Source organism: Symphalangus syndactylus, chromosome 8 (genome assembly GCF_028878055.3).
Source record: "Symphalangus syndactylus isolate Jambi chromosome 8, NHGRI_mSymSyn1-v2.1_pri, whole genome shotgun sequence".
NCBI lineage: Eukaryota > Metazoa > Chordata > Mammalia > Primates > Hylobatidae > Symphalangus > Symphalangus syndactylus.
In genome coordinates, this window is record NC_072430.2 from 92,681,703 (window position 1) to 92,699,529 (window position 17,827).

At 37.0% G+C, this 17,827-nt stretch overlaps 1 protein-coding gene across 12 annotated transcripts in view; it reads left to right on the forward strand.

Moving 5' to 3' along the window:
- The window catches only part of GULP1 (GULP PTB domain containing engulfment adaptor 1), a 1,103,064-nt gene that overhangs the window by 1,059,771 nt on the left and 25,466 nt on the right, over positions 1-17,827 (forward strand). For 9 of the 12 annotated variants that reach the window (XM_063645627.1, XM_055289965.2, XM_055289963.2 and 6 more), the window contains one exon: positions 17,061-17,177. In XM_063645627.1, coding sequence (XP_063501697.1) covers positions 17,061-17,177 — 117 coding nt within the window. Of the gene's footprint in view, positions 1-17,060; positions 17,178-17,442; positions 17,467-17,827 lie in introns of all 12 variants that reach the window. The other 3 variants (XM_063645626.1, XM_055289964.2, XM_055289966.2) reach the window with 1 other exon arrangement.

Sequence of the window (17,827 nt, forward strand, 5' to 3'; positions counted from 1 at the left end):
TAATGATGGCCATTCTAACTGGTGTGAGATGGTATCTCATTGTGGTTTTCATTTGCATTTCTCTCATGGCCAGTGATGATGAGCATTTTTTCATGTGTTTTTTGGCTGCATAAATGTCTTCTTTTGAGAAGTGTCTGTTCATGTCCTTTGCCCACTTTTTGATGGGGTTGTTTGTTTTTTTCTTGTAAATTTGTTTGAGTTCATTGTAGATTACGGATATTAGCCCTTTGTCAGATGAGTAGGTTGTAAAAATTTTCTCCCATTTTGTAGATTGCCTGTTCACTCTGATGGTAGTTTCTTTTGCTGTGCAGAAGCTCTTTAGTTTAATTAGAACCCATTTGTCAATTTTGGCTTTTGTTGCCATTGCTTTTGGTGTTTTAGACATGAAGTCCTTGCCCATGCCTATGTCCTGAATGGTATTGCCTAGGTTTCCTTCTAGGGTTTTTATGGTTTTAGGTCTAACATGCAAGTCTTTAATCCATCTTGAATTAATTTTTGTATAAGGTTTAAGGAAGGGATCCAGTTTCAGCTTTCTACATATGGCTAGCCAGTTTTCCCAGCACCATTTATTAAATAGGAATCCTTTTCCCATTGCTTGTATTTGTCAGGTTTGTCAAAGATCAGATAGTTGTAGATATGCGGCATTATTTCTGAGGGCTCTGTTCTGTTCCATTGATCTATGTCTCTGTTGTGGTACCAGTACCATGCTGTTTTGGTTAGTGTAGCCTTGTAGTATAGTTTGAAGTCAGGTAGTGTGATGCCTCCAGCTTTGTTCTTTTGGCTTAGGATTGAATTGGCGATGTGGGCTCTTTTTTGGTTCCATATGAACTTTAAAGTAGTTTTTTCCAATTCTGTGAAGAAAGTCATTGGTAGCTTGATGGGGATGGCATTGAATCTATAAATTACCTTGGGCAGTATGGCCATTTTCATGATATTGATTCTTCCAACCCATGAGCATGGAATGTTCTTCCATTTGTTTGTATCCTCTTTTATTTCATTGAGCAGTGGTTTATAGTTCTCCTTGAAGAGGTCCTTCACGTCCCTTGTAAGTTGGATTCCTAGGTATTTTATTCTCTTTGAAGCAATTGTGAATGGGAGTTCACTCATCATTTGGCTGTCTGTTTGTCTGTTATTGGTGTACAAGAATGCTTGTGATTTTTGTACATTGATTTTGTATCCAGAGACTTTGCTGAAGTTGCTTATCAGCTTAAGGAGATTTTGGGCTGAGACGATGGGGTTTTCTAGATATACAATCACGTCATCTGCAAACAGGGACAATTTGACTTCCTCTTTTCCTAATTGAATACCCTTTATTTCCTTCTGCCTGATTGCCCTGGCCAGAACTTCCAGCACTATGTTGAATAGGAGCGGTGAGAGAGGGCATCCCTATCTTGTGCCAGTTTTCAAAGGGAATGCTTCCAGTTTTTGCCCATTCAGTATGATATTGGCTGTCAGTTTGTCATAGATAGCTCTTATTATTTTGAGATACATCCCATCAATACCTAATTTGTTGAGAGTTTTTGGCATGAAGGGTTGTTGAATTTTGTCAAAGGCCTTTTTGGCATGTATTGAGATAATCATGTGGTTTTTGTCTTTGGTTCTGTTTATATGCTGGATTACGTTTATTGATTTGTGTATGTTGAACCAGCCTTGCATCCCAGGGATGAAGCCCACTTGATCATGGTGGATAAGCTTTTTGATGTGCTGCTGGATTCGGTTTGCCAGTATTTTATTGAGGATTTTTGCATCGATATTCATCAAGGATATTGGTCTGAAATTCTCTTTTTTGGTTGTGTCTCTGCCAGGCTTTGGTATCAGGATGATGCTGGCCTCATAAAAGGTGTTAGGAAGGATTCCCTCTTTTTCTATCAATTGGAATAGTTTCAGAAGGAATGCTACTAGTTCCTCCTTGTACCTCTGGTAGAATTCGGCTGTGAATCCATCAGGTCCTGGACTCTTTTTGGTTGGTAAGCTATTGATTACTGCCACAATTTCAGAACCAGTTATTGGTCTATTCAGAGATTCAACTTCTTCCTGGTTTAGTCTTGGGAGGGTGTATTTGTCGAGGAATTTATCCATTTCTTCTAGATTTTCTAGTTTATTTGCGCAGAGGTGTTTGTAGTATTCTCTGATGGTAGATTGTATTTCTGTGGGATCGGTGGTGATATCCCCTTTATCATTTTTTATTGCGTCCATTTGATTCTTCTCTCTTTTCTTCTTTATTAGTCTTGCTAGTGGTCTATCAATTTTGTTTATCTTTTCAAAAAACCAGCTCCTGGATTCATTAATTTTTTGAAGGATTTTTTGTGTCTCTATTTCCTCCAGTTCTGCTCTGATTTTAGTTATTTCTTGCCTTCTGCTAGCTTTTGAATGTGTTTGCTCTTGCTTTTCTAGTTCTTTTAATTGTGATGTTAGGGTGTCAATTTTGGATCTCTCCTGCTTTCTCTTGTGGGCATTTAGTGCTATAAATTTCCCTCTACACACTGCTTTGAATGTGTCCCAGAGATTTTGGTATGTTATGTCTTTGTTCTCGTTGGTTTCAAAGAACATCTTTATTTCTGCCTTCATTTCGTTATGTACCCAGTAGTCATTCAGGATCAGGTTGTTCAGTTTCCATGTAGTTGAGCGGTTTTGAGTGAGTTTCTTAATCCTGAGTTCTAGTTTGATTGCACTGTGGTCTGAGAGACAGTTTTTTATAATTTCTGTTGTTTTACATTTGCTGAGGAGAGCTTTACTTCCAACTATGTGGTCAATTTTGGAATAGGTGTGGTGTGGTGCTGAAAAGAATGTATATTCTGTTGGTTTCGGGTGGAGAGTTCTGTAGATGTCTGTTAGGTCCACTTTGTGCAGAGCTGAGTTCAATTCCTGGGTATCCTTGTTAACTTTCTGTCTCATTGATCTGTCTGATGTTGACAGTGGGGTGTTAAAATCTCCCATTATTATTGTGTGGGGAGTCTAAGTCTCTTTGTAGGTCACTCAGGACTTGCTTTATGAATCTGGGTGCTCCTGTATTGGGTGCATATATATTTAGAATACTTAGCTCTTCTTGTTGAATTGATCCCTTTACCATTATGTAATGGCCTTCTTTGTCTCTTTTGATCTTTGTTGGTTTAAAGTCTGTTTTATCAGAGACTAGGATTGCAACCCCTGCCTTTTTTTGTTTTCCATTTGCTTGGTAGATCTTCCTCCATCCCTTTATTTTGAGTCTATGTGTGTCTCTGCACATGAGATGGGTTTCCTGAATACAGCACACTGATGGGTCTTGACTCCTTATCCAATTTGCCAGTCTGAGTCTTTTGATTGGAGCATTTAGCCCATTTACATTTAAAATTAATATTGTCATGTGTGAATTTGATCCTGTCATTATGATGTTAGCTGGTTATTTTGCTCATTAGTTGATGCAGTTTCTTCCTAGCCTCAATGGTCTTTACAATTTGGCATGTTTTTGCAGTGGCTGGTACCCGTTGTTCCTTTCCATGTTTAGTGCTTCCTTCAGGAGCTCTTTTAGGGCAGGCCTGGTGGTGACAAAATCTCTCAGCATTTGCTTGTCTGTAAAGTATTTTATTTCTCCTTCACTTACAAAGCTTAGTTTGGCTGGATATGAAATTCTGGGTTGAAAATTCTTTTCTTTAAGAATGTTGAATATTGGCCCCCACTCTCTTCTAGCTTGTAGAGTTCCTGCCAAGAGATCAGCTGTTAGTCTGAGGGGCTTCCCTTTGTGGGTAACCTGACCTTTCTCTCTGGCTGCTCTTAACATTTTTTCCTTCATTTCAATTTTGGTGAATCTGACAATTGTGTGTCTTGGAGTTGCTCTTCTCGAGGAGTATCTTTGTGGCACTCTCTGTGTTTCCTGAATCTGAATGTTGGCCTGCCTTCCTAGATTGGGGAAGTTCTCCTGGATAATATCTTGCAGAGTGTTTTCCAACTTGGTTCCATTCTCCCCGTCACTTTCAGGTACACCAATCAGACGTAGGTTTGGTCTTTTCACATAGTCCCATATTTCTTGGAGGCTTTGTTCATTTCTTTTTATTCTTTTTTCTCTAAACTTCCCTTCTCACTTCATTTCATTCATTTCATCTTCCGTCACTGATACCCTTTCTTCCAGTTGATCGCAATGGCCACTGAGGCTTCTGCATTCTTCACATAGTTCTCGAAACTTGGCTTTCAGCTCCATCAGCTCCTTCAAGCACTTCTCTCAGATGGAACAGTTTTTATTACTGATTCAATATTGCTACTTATATCGGCCTGCCCAGGTTTTCTATTTCTTCCTGATTCACTTTTGTTAGGTTGCATGTTTCCAGGAACTTACCCATTTACTCTAGATTGTTCAGATAGTTCAGTTTGTCAGCATATTGTTGTTTATAATCGTCTTTGGTGATCTTTGTATTTCTGTAATCAGTTGTTATATTTCCTTTTTCATTCTGATTTAGTTTATTTGGATATTCTCTCTTCTTGGTTAGTCTGCTTAATGATTTCTCAATTTTACTTATTTCAAGGAACCAATTTTTTGTTTCTTTGATCTTGTGTATTTTTTTTAGTCTCTATTTCATTTAGTTCTGCTCTGATCTTTTTTATTTATTTTATAATGTTAATTTTGGGTTGGTTTGTTCTTAGTTTTGTAGTTCTGTAGGGTATATTAAGTTGTTAACATGTTATCTTTCTACAGGAATTTTTTGATACAGGAATTTATTGCTATAAACGTTCCTGTTAGCACTGGTTTTACTGTGTCTCACAGGTTTTAGTTTATGTTTCCATTTGTTTTAAGAATTTTTTTTTATTTCCATCTTAATTTCTTTTTCAACCCAATGGTCATTCAGGAGCATGTTGTTTAGTTTTCATGTATTTGTATATTTTCCAAAGTTCTTATTAGTATTGATTTATTTTTATTCCATTGTGGTCTGAGGGTGGATAGTAGAAATTATTATCATTTGTTTTTATTTGTTGAGACTTGTTTTGTGGCCTAATATATACTGGGGGATGTTCTATGTGCTAATGAAAAGAATGTATCTTCTGCAGTTTTTGGCTACAATATTCTATAAATGTGTATTAGGTCAATTTGGTCTGTAGTACAGTTTAAATTTGGGGGATTTTGTTATCTGTCTAGATGATCTGTCTAGTACTGACAGTGGGGTTTTTGACTCTCCCACTATTATTGTATTGCAGTCTATGTCTCTCTTTAGATCTAGAAATATTTACTTTATGGATCTTTGTGCTCCAATATTGGGTTCATATGTACTTAGATTTTTAAAAATTGTTATATCATTTCACTGGATATATTCCTTTATCATTATATAATGACGTTTTCCATCTTTTTAGAACTGTTTTTGGCTTAAAGCCTATTTTATCTAAGTACAGCTATTTCTGCTTGCTTTTGGTTTTCATCTGTGTAGAATATCTTTTTCTGTCTCTTTACTTTTAGTCTATATGTGCCTATACTGGTACCGTGTGTTTCTAGAAGGGAGCATATATTTGGATCATTTTAAAAATCAATTCAGTCATACTATATAATTATATAGTATGGACTAAGAAAACTTAGTCCATTTACAGTCAGTGTTATTATTGCTAGGTAAGGCTTTGTTCCTGTCATATTGTTAATTGTTTTCTGGTTGTTTTATATTTGACTTTCTTCTGTTATTGTTCATCTTTGTTGTTTTGGTAGATGTCTGTAGTGGTACACTTTGAGTCTTTTATCTTTTTCCTTTGTGTTAGTTCTTTACCAATGAGTTTTATACATTCATGTGTTTTCCTGTTGGTAAATCTTGTCCATTTGTTTCCAGGTTTAAGACTTCCTTGAGCAATTCATGTAAGACCAGTCTAGTGGTAACAAATTCCCTCAGTATCTACTTGTCTGAGAAAGACTTTATTTCTTCTTCATTTAGAAAGGAGAACATTGCTGGATATCATGTTCTTTTTTTCTTTTAGCACATTGAATATTTTAGCCCATTCTCTTCTAGTCTGTAATGTTTTTGCTGAGAAATTCATTGTTAGGCTGATACGATTTCCTTTATAGGTGACTAGATGCTTTCCTCTTGCTGTTTTTATAATTCTTTATCTTTGACTTTAGATAGTCTGAGTATAATGTGCCATGGTGACTATTTGTTTTGTATCTGCTTGGGGATCATCGATCTTTCAGTAAGTGGATATTTATATCTCTTGCTAGACTTAGAGAGTTTTCATCTAGGCTGGGTGCGGTGGCTCACACCTGTAATCTCATCATTTTGGAAGGCCAGTAAGGTGGATAACGAGGTCAGGAGTTTGAGACCAGCCTGGCCAATATGATGAAAACCCATCTCTACTAAAAATACAAAAATTAGCCAGGCATGGTGGCACGCACCTGTAATCCCAGCTACTTGGGAGGCTGAAGCAGAAGAATTGCTTGAACCCGGGAGACAGAGGTTGCAGTGAGCTAAGATTGCACCACTGCACCCCATCCTGGATGACGGAGCAAGACTCCATCTCAAAAAAAAAAGGAAAAGAAAGTTTTCATTGACTATTTCATGAAATGGGTTTTCTAATCCTTTTGTGCTTTCTTCACCCTTGGGAACACTGATAATTTGAATTTTCAGTAATTTTAAGGTGTCACAAGTGTCGTGAAGCCTTCCCTCATTCTTTTCTATTATTTTTATCTTTATATTTGTCCGACTGAATTATTTCAAAAGATCTGTCTTTAAGAGTTGAGTTTTTTTTTCTTCCACTTGATCTAGTCTATTGTCAAAGATATCATTGTGTTTCTCCTCAATGAGTCCTTAAGTTCTAGAATTTGTCTTCCGTTCTTCTAAAACTTATCTATCTCTTCGGTATTTTTCTCATTCATATACTGATTTGTTTTTCTGATTTCTTTTTGTTGTTTTTCAGATTTCTCTTGTATCTCACTGAGCTTCTTTCAAATCAGTATCTTCAATTCTTTATCTGAGATTTTGAGAATTTCTTTTTTATTAAGATCTACTGGAGATCTTAATTTACCGGAGAATTATTATGTTTCTTTCAAGGTGTCATATTTCATTGATTTTTTGTTTCCTGTGTCCTTATGTTGATATCTGCACATTCGTATAAAAGTCGCTTCTTCCTGTTTTTGAATTTACTTTTTGTGGAGAGGTTGTTGCTAAACCACTCAGAAATCTACCCCCACATGGCTGGGCTCGGTGGCTCACGCCTGTAATTCCAGCACTTTAGGAGGCCAAGGCAGGTGGATCATGAGGTCAGGAGATCGAGACCATGGTGAAACCCCGTCTCTACTGAAAAAGACTAAAAATTAGCCGGGCATGGTGGCGGGCACCGGTAGTCCCAGCTACTCAGGAGGCTGAGGCAGGAGAGTGGTGTGAACCCAGGAGGCAGAGCTTGCAGTGAGCCTAGATCGCACCACTGCACTCCAGCCTGGGCGACAGAGCAAGACTACGTCTCAAAAAAAAAAAAAGAAATCTACCACCACGTTCCAATCACCTACCATCAGGCCCCATCTCCAACACTGGAGATTACAGTTTGACATGAGATTTGGTAGGAACACAGATCCAAAACATATCTTTCTGCATCTGGTCCCCTAAATCTCATATCCTTCTCACACTGCAAAATACAATCATACCTTTCCAATAGTCCCCAAAGTCTTAACTTGTTTCGGCCTTAACCCAAAAGTCCAAAGTCCAAAATCTCATCTGAGACAAGGGAAGTCCCTTTCACTTATGAGACTGCAAAATCCAAAGCAAGTTAATTAATTCCAACATACAATGGGAGTACAAGTACTGGGTAAACATTCCCATTCCAAAAGGGAGAAATTGGCCAAAAGAAAGGAGATACAGGCCTCATGCAATCCCAAAATCCAGCAGGGCAGTCATTACATCTTAAAGCTCCAAAAGAATCTTCTTCGACTCTGTGTCCCATATCCAGAGTACACTGGTTTGAGAGGTGGGCTCCCAAGGTCTTGGGCAACTCTGCCCCTGTGGCTTTGCCATTAGGGTTCAGCCCTAATGGCTACTCTCATGTGCTGGTGTTAAGTGCTTGTGGCTTTTCAGGCACAGGGTGCAAACTCTCAGTGGATCCACCATTCTGGGGTCTGGAAAATGGTGACCCTTTTCTCACAGCTTCACTAGGCAGTCCCCCAATGGGGAGTCTGTGTGGGGTGTCTAATGAGGGCTCCAATCTTGCAGCAAGGCTCACCTCTTACACTCTGTGCATCTGCAGGCTTAACACCATGTGGAAACTGCCAAAGCTTATGACTTGCACCCTCTGAAGCAGTGACTTGCGCTGTACCTGGGCCTCTTTGAGGCTTAGTTGGAGCTGGAGTGGCTGGGAAGCAGGGAGTAGTGTTGTGAAGCTGTGCAGGGCAGTGGGGCCCTGGGCCTGGCCCATGAAACCGTTCTTCCCTCCTAGGAAGACTGCAATGGGAGGGTATGCTGCAAAGTACTCTGAAATTACTTCAAAGCCTTTCCCCCATTGTCTTGGCTGTTAGTGCTTGGCTGCTTTTCACTTGTGAAAATTTCTGCAGCCTGCTTGAATTCCTCCCCTGAAAATGGACTCCTCTTTTCTACCACATGGCCAGTGATATGGTTTGGTTCTGTGTCCCCACCTAAATCTCATCTTGAATTGTACTCCCATAATACCCATATGTTGTGGACAGAACCCAGCGGGAGATCGTTTGAATCATGGGGCCAGTTTCCCCCATACTATTCTCATGGTAGTGAAGAAGTCTCATGAGATCTGATGGTTTTATCAGGGGTTTCCACTTTTGCATCTTTCTCATTTTCTCTTGCTGCTGCCATGTAAGAAGTGCTTTTCACCTCCTGCCATGATTCTGAGGCCTCCACAGCCATGGGGAACTGTAAGTCCAGTTAAACCTCTTTTTCTTCCTAGTCTCAGGTATGTCTTTATCAGCAGCATGAAAACAGACTAATACAGTAAATTGGTAACAGTGTGCAGATATTAGGGGAGGTTGTGGTGAATTTGTGCTGGGAACTGGGATGTTAAGCATGTCACTGTTTAAGCCCCAGTCATGGCAACAGTGGGCTGATCATGCCTATCTTTATTCCCTAGGCTGATATATGCTGGCAGTGGTATTGATGGTTACCAGTGGACCAATTCTTGGGCTTCTAGTTGGCTTGCTTGGATGCCAGTCGTGGCCACAGTGGACTGAGCAGGTGGACAAGTTCTTGGTCCCCTAAGCAGGCACTGTGGTATGGATTATGGTAGTATCAGTGACAGGAAAATTATCTGCATCCTAGGTACTGTATGTTGATGTTGGCAGTGGCTATGATGGGCTGGGTGAGCCAGTCTTCAGGCCCTTGGGTGCCAGTTAAGGTAGTAGCAGCCAGGAGTTTAGAGTTTAGGGCCAACCTCATGCCTCTGGGAGGTGCACTCAAGTGCCCAATGTGGTGGATTGGGTTGGGTAATCCACATGACACTGGGCTAAGTCCTGGGGTCTGTGCTAGGCAGGCTTGTGCTCAGATCCCTCAGTGGTGACAGTAGTCACTAGCTGTAGTGGGCAGGGGCAGGGCAATTCTCAGGCCCCTGGCAGAATGCATGAGTGAGGGGCAGTAGTAGCCACGCTGAGGCCCTAGCATTGCAGAGGTTGGCGTTGGCCTTGGTAGCCACATCTTGGGCTGGGGAGTGGGGAATGCACATCGTTCTCATGGCCCAGTCCTGTTGTACTTGCCTTCATCCCTGGCAGTGGTAGTCCTTGCCTAGGTTGTACCTCAGCCCCAGCTACAGGAGCCCCTACTCAGCTTGTGACTAAGTTTCAGTGGCAGCTTGCATCCCAGTCACATCCCATTCTCAGTCTCAGTGGCACTTGTGTTCTACCCAGCAGCTACAGCCAATGCCTTGCTTGTTTCTCAGCCCCACCCTTGGGAGCTTATTCCCAGGTCATGTTCTAGTCCCAGCAGCAACAGCCCAAGTTTCCCTAATGCCTCAGCCTCAGCACTTCTGGGCCTCAGGACAGTGTGCAATCTGCTCAAGGCTGGGATTCAAACTGTAGCTTGCTGTAGCTACTTAGGTCTCAGAAATTATGTGGGACCTAGTGCAAGTTCCCTCCTGGGAGCAGTTATATCACATGGTCTACCAACAGGTCCATATTTTAGTTTCAGGAGTTGGGAGGGTTGAGGGGCTGTCCCTTGGCCAGGATTGCGTGATTCTATGATGGGGATGAGGGCTGCTGGAAGTCTCTCACTCACCCTTTTCCCATATATGGAAAGTCACTCCTGGCTCCCAGCTGATCTCAACCAAACAGGCTGCCTGTCTTCTTCCTTCCTTGCTTTTGGTGTTTCCTGTCACTTTTCTGTTGAATTCCAGTCTTTGCTCTTGGATTATATATTCAAAATGTGATTAAAGTGCCAAGATGTATTTATGAAATGACATTAGTTTCTTCAAAAATGAAACAGAAAATCTAGCAGTTTTATTTGGCAAAAAGGCTAATCTACAATTATAGTTGTACATTTTAATACTTTTCTCAGCAATTGACAGAACAAGTAGAAAAAAGTCAATAAAGGTACCAGAAAAAAAAACAAAACCCAGTATCATCCACCACTTTAATAGACATGAATAGAATGCTCTCCCAAGCAACAGAGTATACTTTCCTTTTGAATGCACATGGAATGTTTACAGAGGTACACTATATGCTGGGCCATATTGGGAGACTCAGTAAGTTTCAAAACTGAAAATATCACAGCAAATATTGTCTAACTACAAATATATGGAACTAAATATTTGGCCCACATATTTAGAGTTAAATATTTTGTACAAATATTTAGAATTAAAACACCCTTTATATAACTATAGCTAAAAGAAAAGTTACAGGGGAATTAAATTATTCTTTAACTGAAGAGCAGTAAAATACAATGTATCAAAATTTGTAAAGGATAAAGCTGCTGAGAGGCAAATTCATAGCTTTCAATCTTTACATAAGAAAAGATAGAAAAGTTAAAATTAATTATTTTAGTCCTGACATTATAAAGTTAAATGAAAACAAGGAAAACAAATCAAAATTAAAGTAGAAGGTTAAGAAATACTACAGTAGAATCAATGACATTGAAATTGGACCAACTATAATAATGAAAATTAAGAAGGCCAAATATTGGCCTTAATTAATTAAGAATGAAATTAGCAATCTCTAAAAAGCTTCATCAAGGACAAAAGTGACAGAAAACACAAATTGCCAATACTAGAAATAGTGGATGAAGCTGCAGATCCTATATTCTTTAAAAGGATACAAAGATAAATATTATAAAACTATTATACCAGTAAATTTGGTAAATAATATAAATTGATAAATATCTTGAAACTCAATTTACCAAATTCATAGAGAAGAAGTAGAAAATCTGAATATATAAAATTACATATAAATGTTTAATATAAATTAATTTATAAATGTAAACTTATATTTATATTTTTAAAAAAGATTTGGAACTAAATATTTGGCCCACATATTTGGAATTAAATATGTGGGCCAAATATTTGACAAAACTTTTTGACAAGTGAAATACCAAGCTCAGATAGTTTCACTATTAAAATTTGTAAAACATTTCTTTTTAAAATACCAATTATACATAAACCCTTTCAGAATTAAGAGAATAAAGTAACGCTTCCAAATCATTTTATGAAGCCAGTGTTACCCTGGTTGAAAACATAACAAAGACCTTACAAAAAATGAAAATTATATTCCAGTGTTTCTTATGACATAGACTTAACACTCTTTTACATAATAATTCCAAATCAAGTCCAGCACTATGGAGAATAGATAATACATTATTACCAGGTGAGGTTTATCCCAGGAATTCAAGTTTGGTTTAACATAAGAAAAATCAATCAACGTAATACAACATCTTAACAGAATAATAACACCGTAATTTCAGCAAATACAGAAAAGCCACTAGACAAAATTCAACCCATTGCTGATAAAATTTATAACATACTAGGAATAGAAGAGACATTTTTTTTCTGATAAAAACTTTAAAAGTCCTGCATATAACATCATAATTAATTGTGAATTATTGAATGCTTTCCTTCTAAGACTGGGAACAATGCAAGGGTGTCCATTCTTACTACCTATTTAACATAGTATTAGGTGCCTTAACTAGTGAATAGATGGAGAGGAAGGGCACAAGGATTGGAAAGAAATAGGAAAAAATGTCTTTTTTCACACATATAATATCAACTTTTTTACATAAAAATTGCTGAGAATCTACAACCATTGGATTTATGAAACAAATTTAGCAAAAACAAAGCTTACAAGTCAATGTACAAAATTAAATTGTGTCTGTCTACTAGCAAAAAGAAAGAAAGAAAAATGTATTTACCGTAGCATCAGGAAACGTGAAATAATGAGAATTTTAAAAATATGCAAGCCCTCTATACTGAAATCTTCAAAGTATTGATGTAAGTAAAAAAGACCTAAAATAATGGGAGAAAGATACCGTATTTATGGATTGGAAGGCTCAGTTTAATTGTGGTCAATTCTACCAAATTGATCGATCCATGGATTCAATACAATTCTGATTAAAATCACAATGGGATTGTTAGTAAAAATTGAAAAGTTATTTCTAATAAGGTAATGTAAATTACCTAGAACAAAAACAAATTAATTTTGAGAGAGAAGACCAAAATCTGGGGAAGTATACCTGATGTCAGAACTTACCTTAAACTCTTACCAAGTCAGGGTGGTATTAATGGAATAATAAATAATAAATGAACTGCATTGTAGAGTTTAGAAATATCCATACATACATGGTTAATTTTTTTTCCACAAATGTGACAAAAAAATTCAATGGAAAAAAGAAAGTCTTTTGACAAATGGTGTTGAAATAACTAGCTAAATATATGGAAAAATTTTTGAAATTTATCTCCTACTTATGCTACATAAAACTATTTGAGATGGATCATAGACATAAAAGTAGAATCTTTTGTAATCTTATATGTAACTTTCATTTAAAAACATAGAATGTCATTATGAACTTTGGATGGATAGTGATTTCCTAGAAATGACCCCAAAAGCACTACACATGAACAAAAAAAGGATACAATGGACTTTATCAAAAATAAAACATTTTCTGTTAATCTATAAACATTATCAGCAAACTGAAAAAGCAAGTGGCTATATTCCCAAAACGTGTATCTGAAAAAGGATCTGTATCCAGACTATGTAAAAAACTCCTAAAAATCCCTGATAAAAAGATAAAACACCTAATAAAAGTGGGCAGTAGACTTCTACAGGAAGTTAGTTTATTAAAGAGAACATAAAAAAGGCAATGAACACATAAAACTGGGCTAATATTATTATTCAACAGGGAAATATAAATTTAAAACACATTACTATAGCATCACTCATCTAGTATACTGTCTCAAATGAAAAAGACTGTCAATATCTGTTGTTTCTGAGAATGTGGCATATTGAGAACTCTCTTACTGCTGGTGGAAATGCAAAATTATATTATTACTTTGGAAAACAGTTGCACAGTTTCTTATAATGTTAAACCTCCTCTGATTTAACAATTACGTGCTAGGTATTTACCAAGAGACAAGAAAACATACGTCTACAAAAAGATCTTAGAAGAATGTTGTGGTAGTTTCATGTCTAATAACTAAGAACTGACAAAACCATGAATGTCCATCAATAGTACAATGGATAAATCACTTGTGGTGTATTTGTAACATGAAATGCTAACCAGCAACAAAACCGATGTGTTATTGATATGTACAACATGTATGAAACTCAGAAACTTTAAGTAAGCAGAAGAATACAGACACAAAAGAATACATATTATATAGTCTATTTTTATAAATATCAAAGACAGGCAAAACTGATTTATAATGATAAAAACTGAAGAATGTTCACCCATAATAGATGAGATTTGACTGAAAGTAGGCATGAGAGACATTCTGGCGGGCTACAAATATTCTTTATTTTTAATAAGTTGGAGATTATATACCTTATATGATTTATAAATTTATTATGATCTGTGCATTTCATTGTATATAAATTTCACCCTCCACCCCCAAAAGTGTGATGGTCAGAGAGTCAGAAATCTGGATTTAAATTCACTTTCTCCACTCGCTAGCTTTAGGCAAGTTATACAACTTTACAAAATTGCAGTTTCATCATATGTATTGTGGGGTAATAATAATCCTTACTTCAGAGCCATGATGAGAATCAAGTAAGATAATATATGCAGAATATTCACTAGACAGCTAAGTGCCTAATAAAGATGTTATTATGAAATGAGAACATGGTTTTTTAAAGTTATTAATATAAATAAATGAGGCCAAATGTCATTAATGAAGAATCAACAATGTTACCATTTAAATGATTTTTATAATGTACAAATTGAGTATTTGAAGATAACATAATGTCTCGTTAAAAGGACACATCGACACTTCGGAAGGCCAAGGCAGGTGGATCAGCTGTGGTCAGGAGTTCAAGACCAGCCTGGCCAACATGGTGAAACCCAGTCTCTACTAAAAATAAAAAAAAAAAAGCTGGGTGTGGTGCCACGTGCCTGTAGTCCCGGCTACTCAGGTGGCTGAGACAGGAGAATCTCTTGAACCGGTGGGGTGGAGGTTGCAGTGAGCTGAGATTGTGCCGCTGCACTCCAGCCCGTGTAGCTGAGTGAGACTCCATCTCAAAAAAACAAAAAAACAAAAATGGAAGGATACATCGAAATCATAATTTAGAAGGGAAGCAACCTATAATTAAAAATCTAACCATCTGACAAAGGTCTAATATCTAGAATTTACAAGGAACTTAAACTTATTTATAAGAAAAAAACAACCCCATCACAAAGTGGGCAAAGGATATGAAGAGACACTTCTGAAAAGAAGACATTTATGTGGCCAAGAAGCATATGAAAAAAAACTCAACATCACTGATCATCGGAGAAATGCAAATCAAAACCACAATGAGATCTCAAACCAGTCAGAATGGTGATTATTAAAAAGTCAGGAAACTATAGATGCTGGCAAGGCTGTGGAGAAATATAAACGCTTTTACACTGTTGGTGGGAATGTAAATTAGTTCAATTATTGTGGAAGATGTCTGGGAATTTCTCAAGGATCTAGAACTAGAACTACCATTTGACCCAGCAATCTCATTACTGGATATACATCCAAAGGAATACAAATCATTCTACTATAAAGACAAATGCACACGTATGTTTATTGCAGCACTATTTCCAATAGCAAAGACTTGGAACCAACCCAAATGCCCATCAATGATAGACTGGATAAAGAAAAGTGGTACATATATCCCTTATCCCATGGAATACTCTGCAGCCATAAAAAGGAATGAGATAATGTCCTTTGCAGGGACATGGATGAAGCTGGAAACTATCATCCTTAGCAAAGTAACACAGGAACAGAAAAGCAAACACCACATGTTCTCACCCAGAAGTGGGAGTTGAACAATGAGAACACATGGACACAGAGAGGGGAACAACACACACCAGGACCTGTTAGGGGGTGGGAGGTGAAGGGAGGGAACTTAGATGGGTCAATAGGTGCAGCAAACCACCATGGCACACGTATACCTGTGTAACTAACCTGCACGTTCTGCACATGTATCCCATTTTGTTTCAGAAGAAAGTTTTAAAAAGAAGAAAAAAGTCTTTTTATTGTAGAATAAACAGAAACCTATTACCTAAAATTTTGAAATTAGAAACAAATTATTCATTAGACAAACAAATTAGAAATTAGAAAATAAATTATTCATAATCCCACAATCTATCAAAACCACTTCTTTAATATTACAAATAATCTTAATATCTAACACAACCAATTAGTTTAAGCCATTGAACATGCGTACATTGGTATCTGTCATTTTCATTTACTTAGTAGTTCTTATTATAGCTCATTGTCCTTTACTTTCTTGTCTTTTTTCTTTTCTTTTGTAAAACAGTCTTCCTTTAAAATATTATGTACATATTTTGCATTTTTTAGTTAACTAGGTTAAATACTATATTTTTTCTCTAAAGCCCTCCTTAAATAATGAACTATAAAAATTCTATTAAATGATATAAGCTGATTAACAAAGCATGTTTTCATTTTATGTTGATCACAGTAGATAATAAATTATTAGAATTTGTAGTAGAGTTAAAGCATAGCATTTTCAATATATATTACTACTAGTCTTGTTATCTGGAGGTCTTACTAAATATGACATAATTGTGAACAACATTAAATCTTATTAATGCCTTTACCAAAATTCTTTATAATGTTGATTAAGTAAATAAATCTGTAGTCTTTACTATGTGCAAGACATTATGAATTCAGTGGAGATATAAATGGAGAAGAAATGAGCTTGTGGTCGTAAGATACATTTGTGGCAGTTTCTAATCAATAGATCTGAGATTTTAAGTTGTTTACAAACCCAAATTCAGATGACATATATATTTTGATCACTGGCACTGTGTTTTACCAAAATACAAACTGTTTACCATCGCTTAAAATTGGGAGCTGTCATATAAAATTTCAGACTTCTGACCTCATCTTGCATACATAAGATCTGACAGTTTCAGATTGGAATTGCTCACTTCCACCAGGCAACAATTAACTGGGACCGAGTAGCAGGTGTTCCATTTAGAGGGCATACCTCAAGCTTTCCAGAGACACCACCTGGCCAGCCTCATTCAAGTTACCTGCTTAGGGTTTAACAAACCCTCCTCACAAGGAAAAGGAAATAAGTAGCAAAGCAAGGAGAGAAACTACATTTGGCACTCTGCTTTCATTTCATAGGCACTAAATATTTGAGAAAGGGAGAAAAACAAGTAGGAAAAAACAATACAATAAAAGAGATGAGAATTTGACAGAAGGAACTCCTGCTTCCAACTTTCTCACTTCAACAGCTATTCAGTAATGCCCACCCCCAAGTCTGCTTGTTTTCTCAGTGTTGTGCCTGGGTAGGCATTGAGTTATTATGTTAGCCTACTACCTTGCTCATTTACTACATCTCCACTCCCAACTGTTGCCCTTTTGAAGTACCTCTTGTGAATGTCTTTGAGTAAGTGCTTATGTGAATGTTGTTTTCTCGATTCAAAAAAAGTTTGACATATTATTAAAATGCAAATCTTTGTTTGATTTTTACACAGGCTGAAGAGATCACTTTAACAATTGGCCAAGCATTTGACCTGGCATACAGGAAATTTCTAGAATCAGGAGGAAAAGATGTGGAAACAAGAAAACAGATCGCAGGGTTACAAAAAAGAGTGAGTAAACTAAGCTTGTTGTTTTACATTTGTGTGATGTAAGTACAGGGAAACTTGCATATCATCAAACAAATTTAGAAGGCCTGCCATTACATTTCACCCACACTGACTGACTGGAACTGCTTTCACCGTGTTCCCATAATTTTTCATTCCTGATCCCCTGCACAGTTTTTTTTTTTTTAACTATTATATATTGAATTCCCACAAGAACTTAGTGTTCTCATGTGATTTTGCTTCACTTCCTGATGCTTCTCATGGGGATCAGAGCAGCAGAAGCAGCAGATGCTGGGTAAGTGGTTTTCCATGCAGATCAGATTCCTTGGTAATTAAATTATGCCTTTCTCCACTCTTCAAAATCATCATAAGCAAGTTTCACTGTCTTGTGGTTATATTCCAAGATTATGGGTATAGATTGCACAGTCCAACAAGGAAACACAATGTTGAGATATTAGGAACATAAAATTTGCACACACATAAAAATATATTATAAATTTAAGTCTTTCAATGATCTAGAATCCTCCAGCATTTCCCAAGCTTTATCAACAACTTTCTCCTCATGAGCAACAAAGTGCATTAAAGTTTTATGTAATATAAATTCCTACTCATAACTGTAGCCAGTATTTTCCAAGAAAAAAAAAACAGAAAGTTAT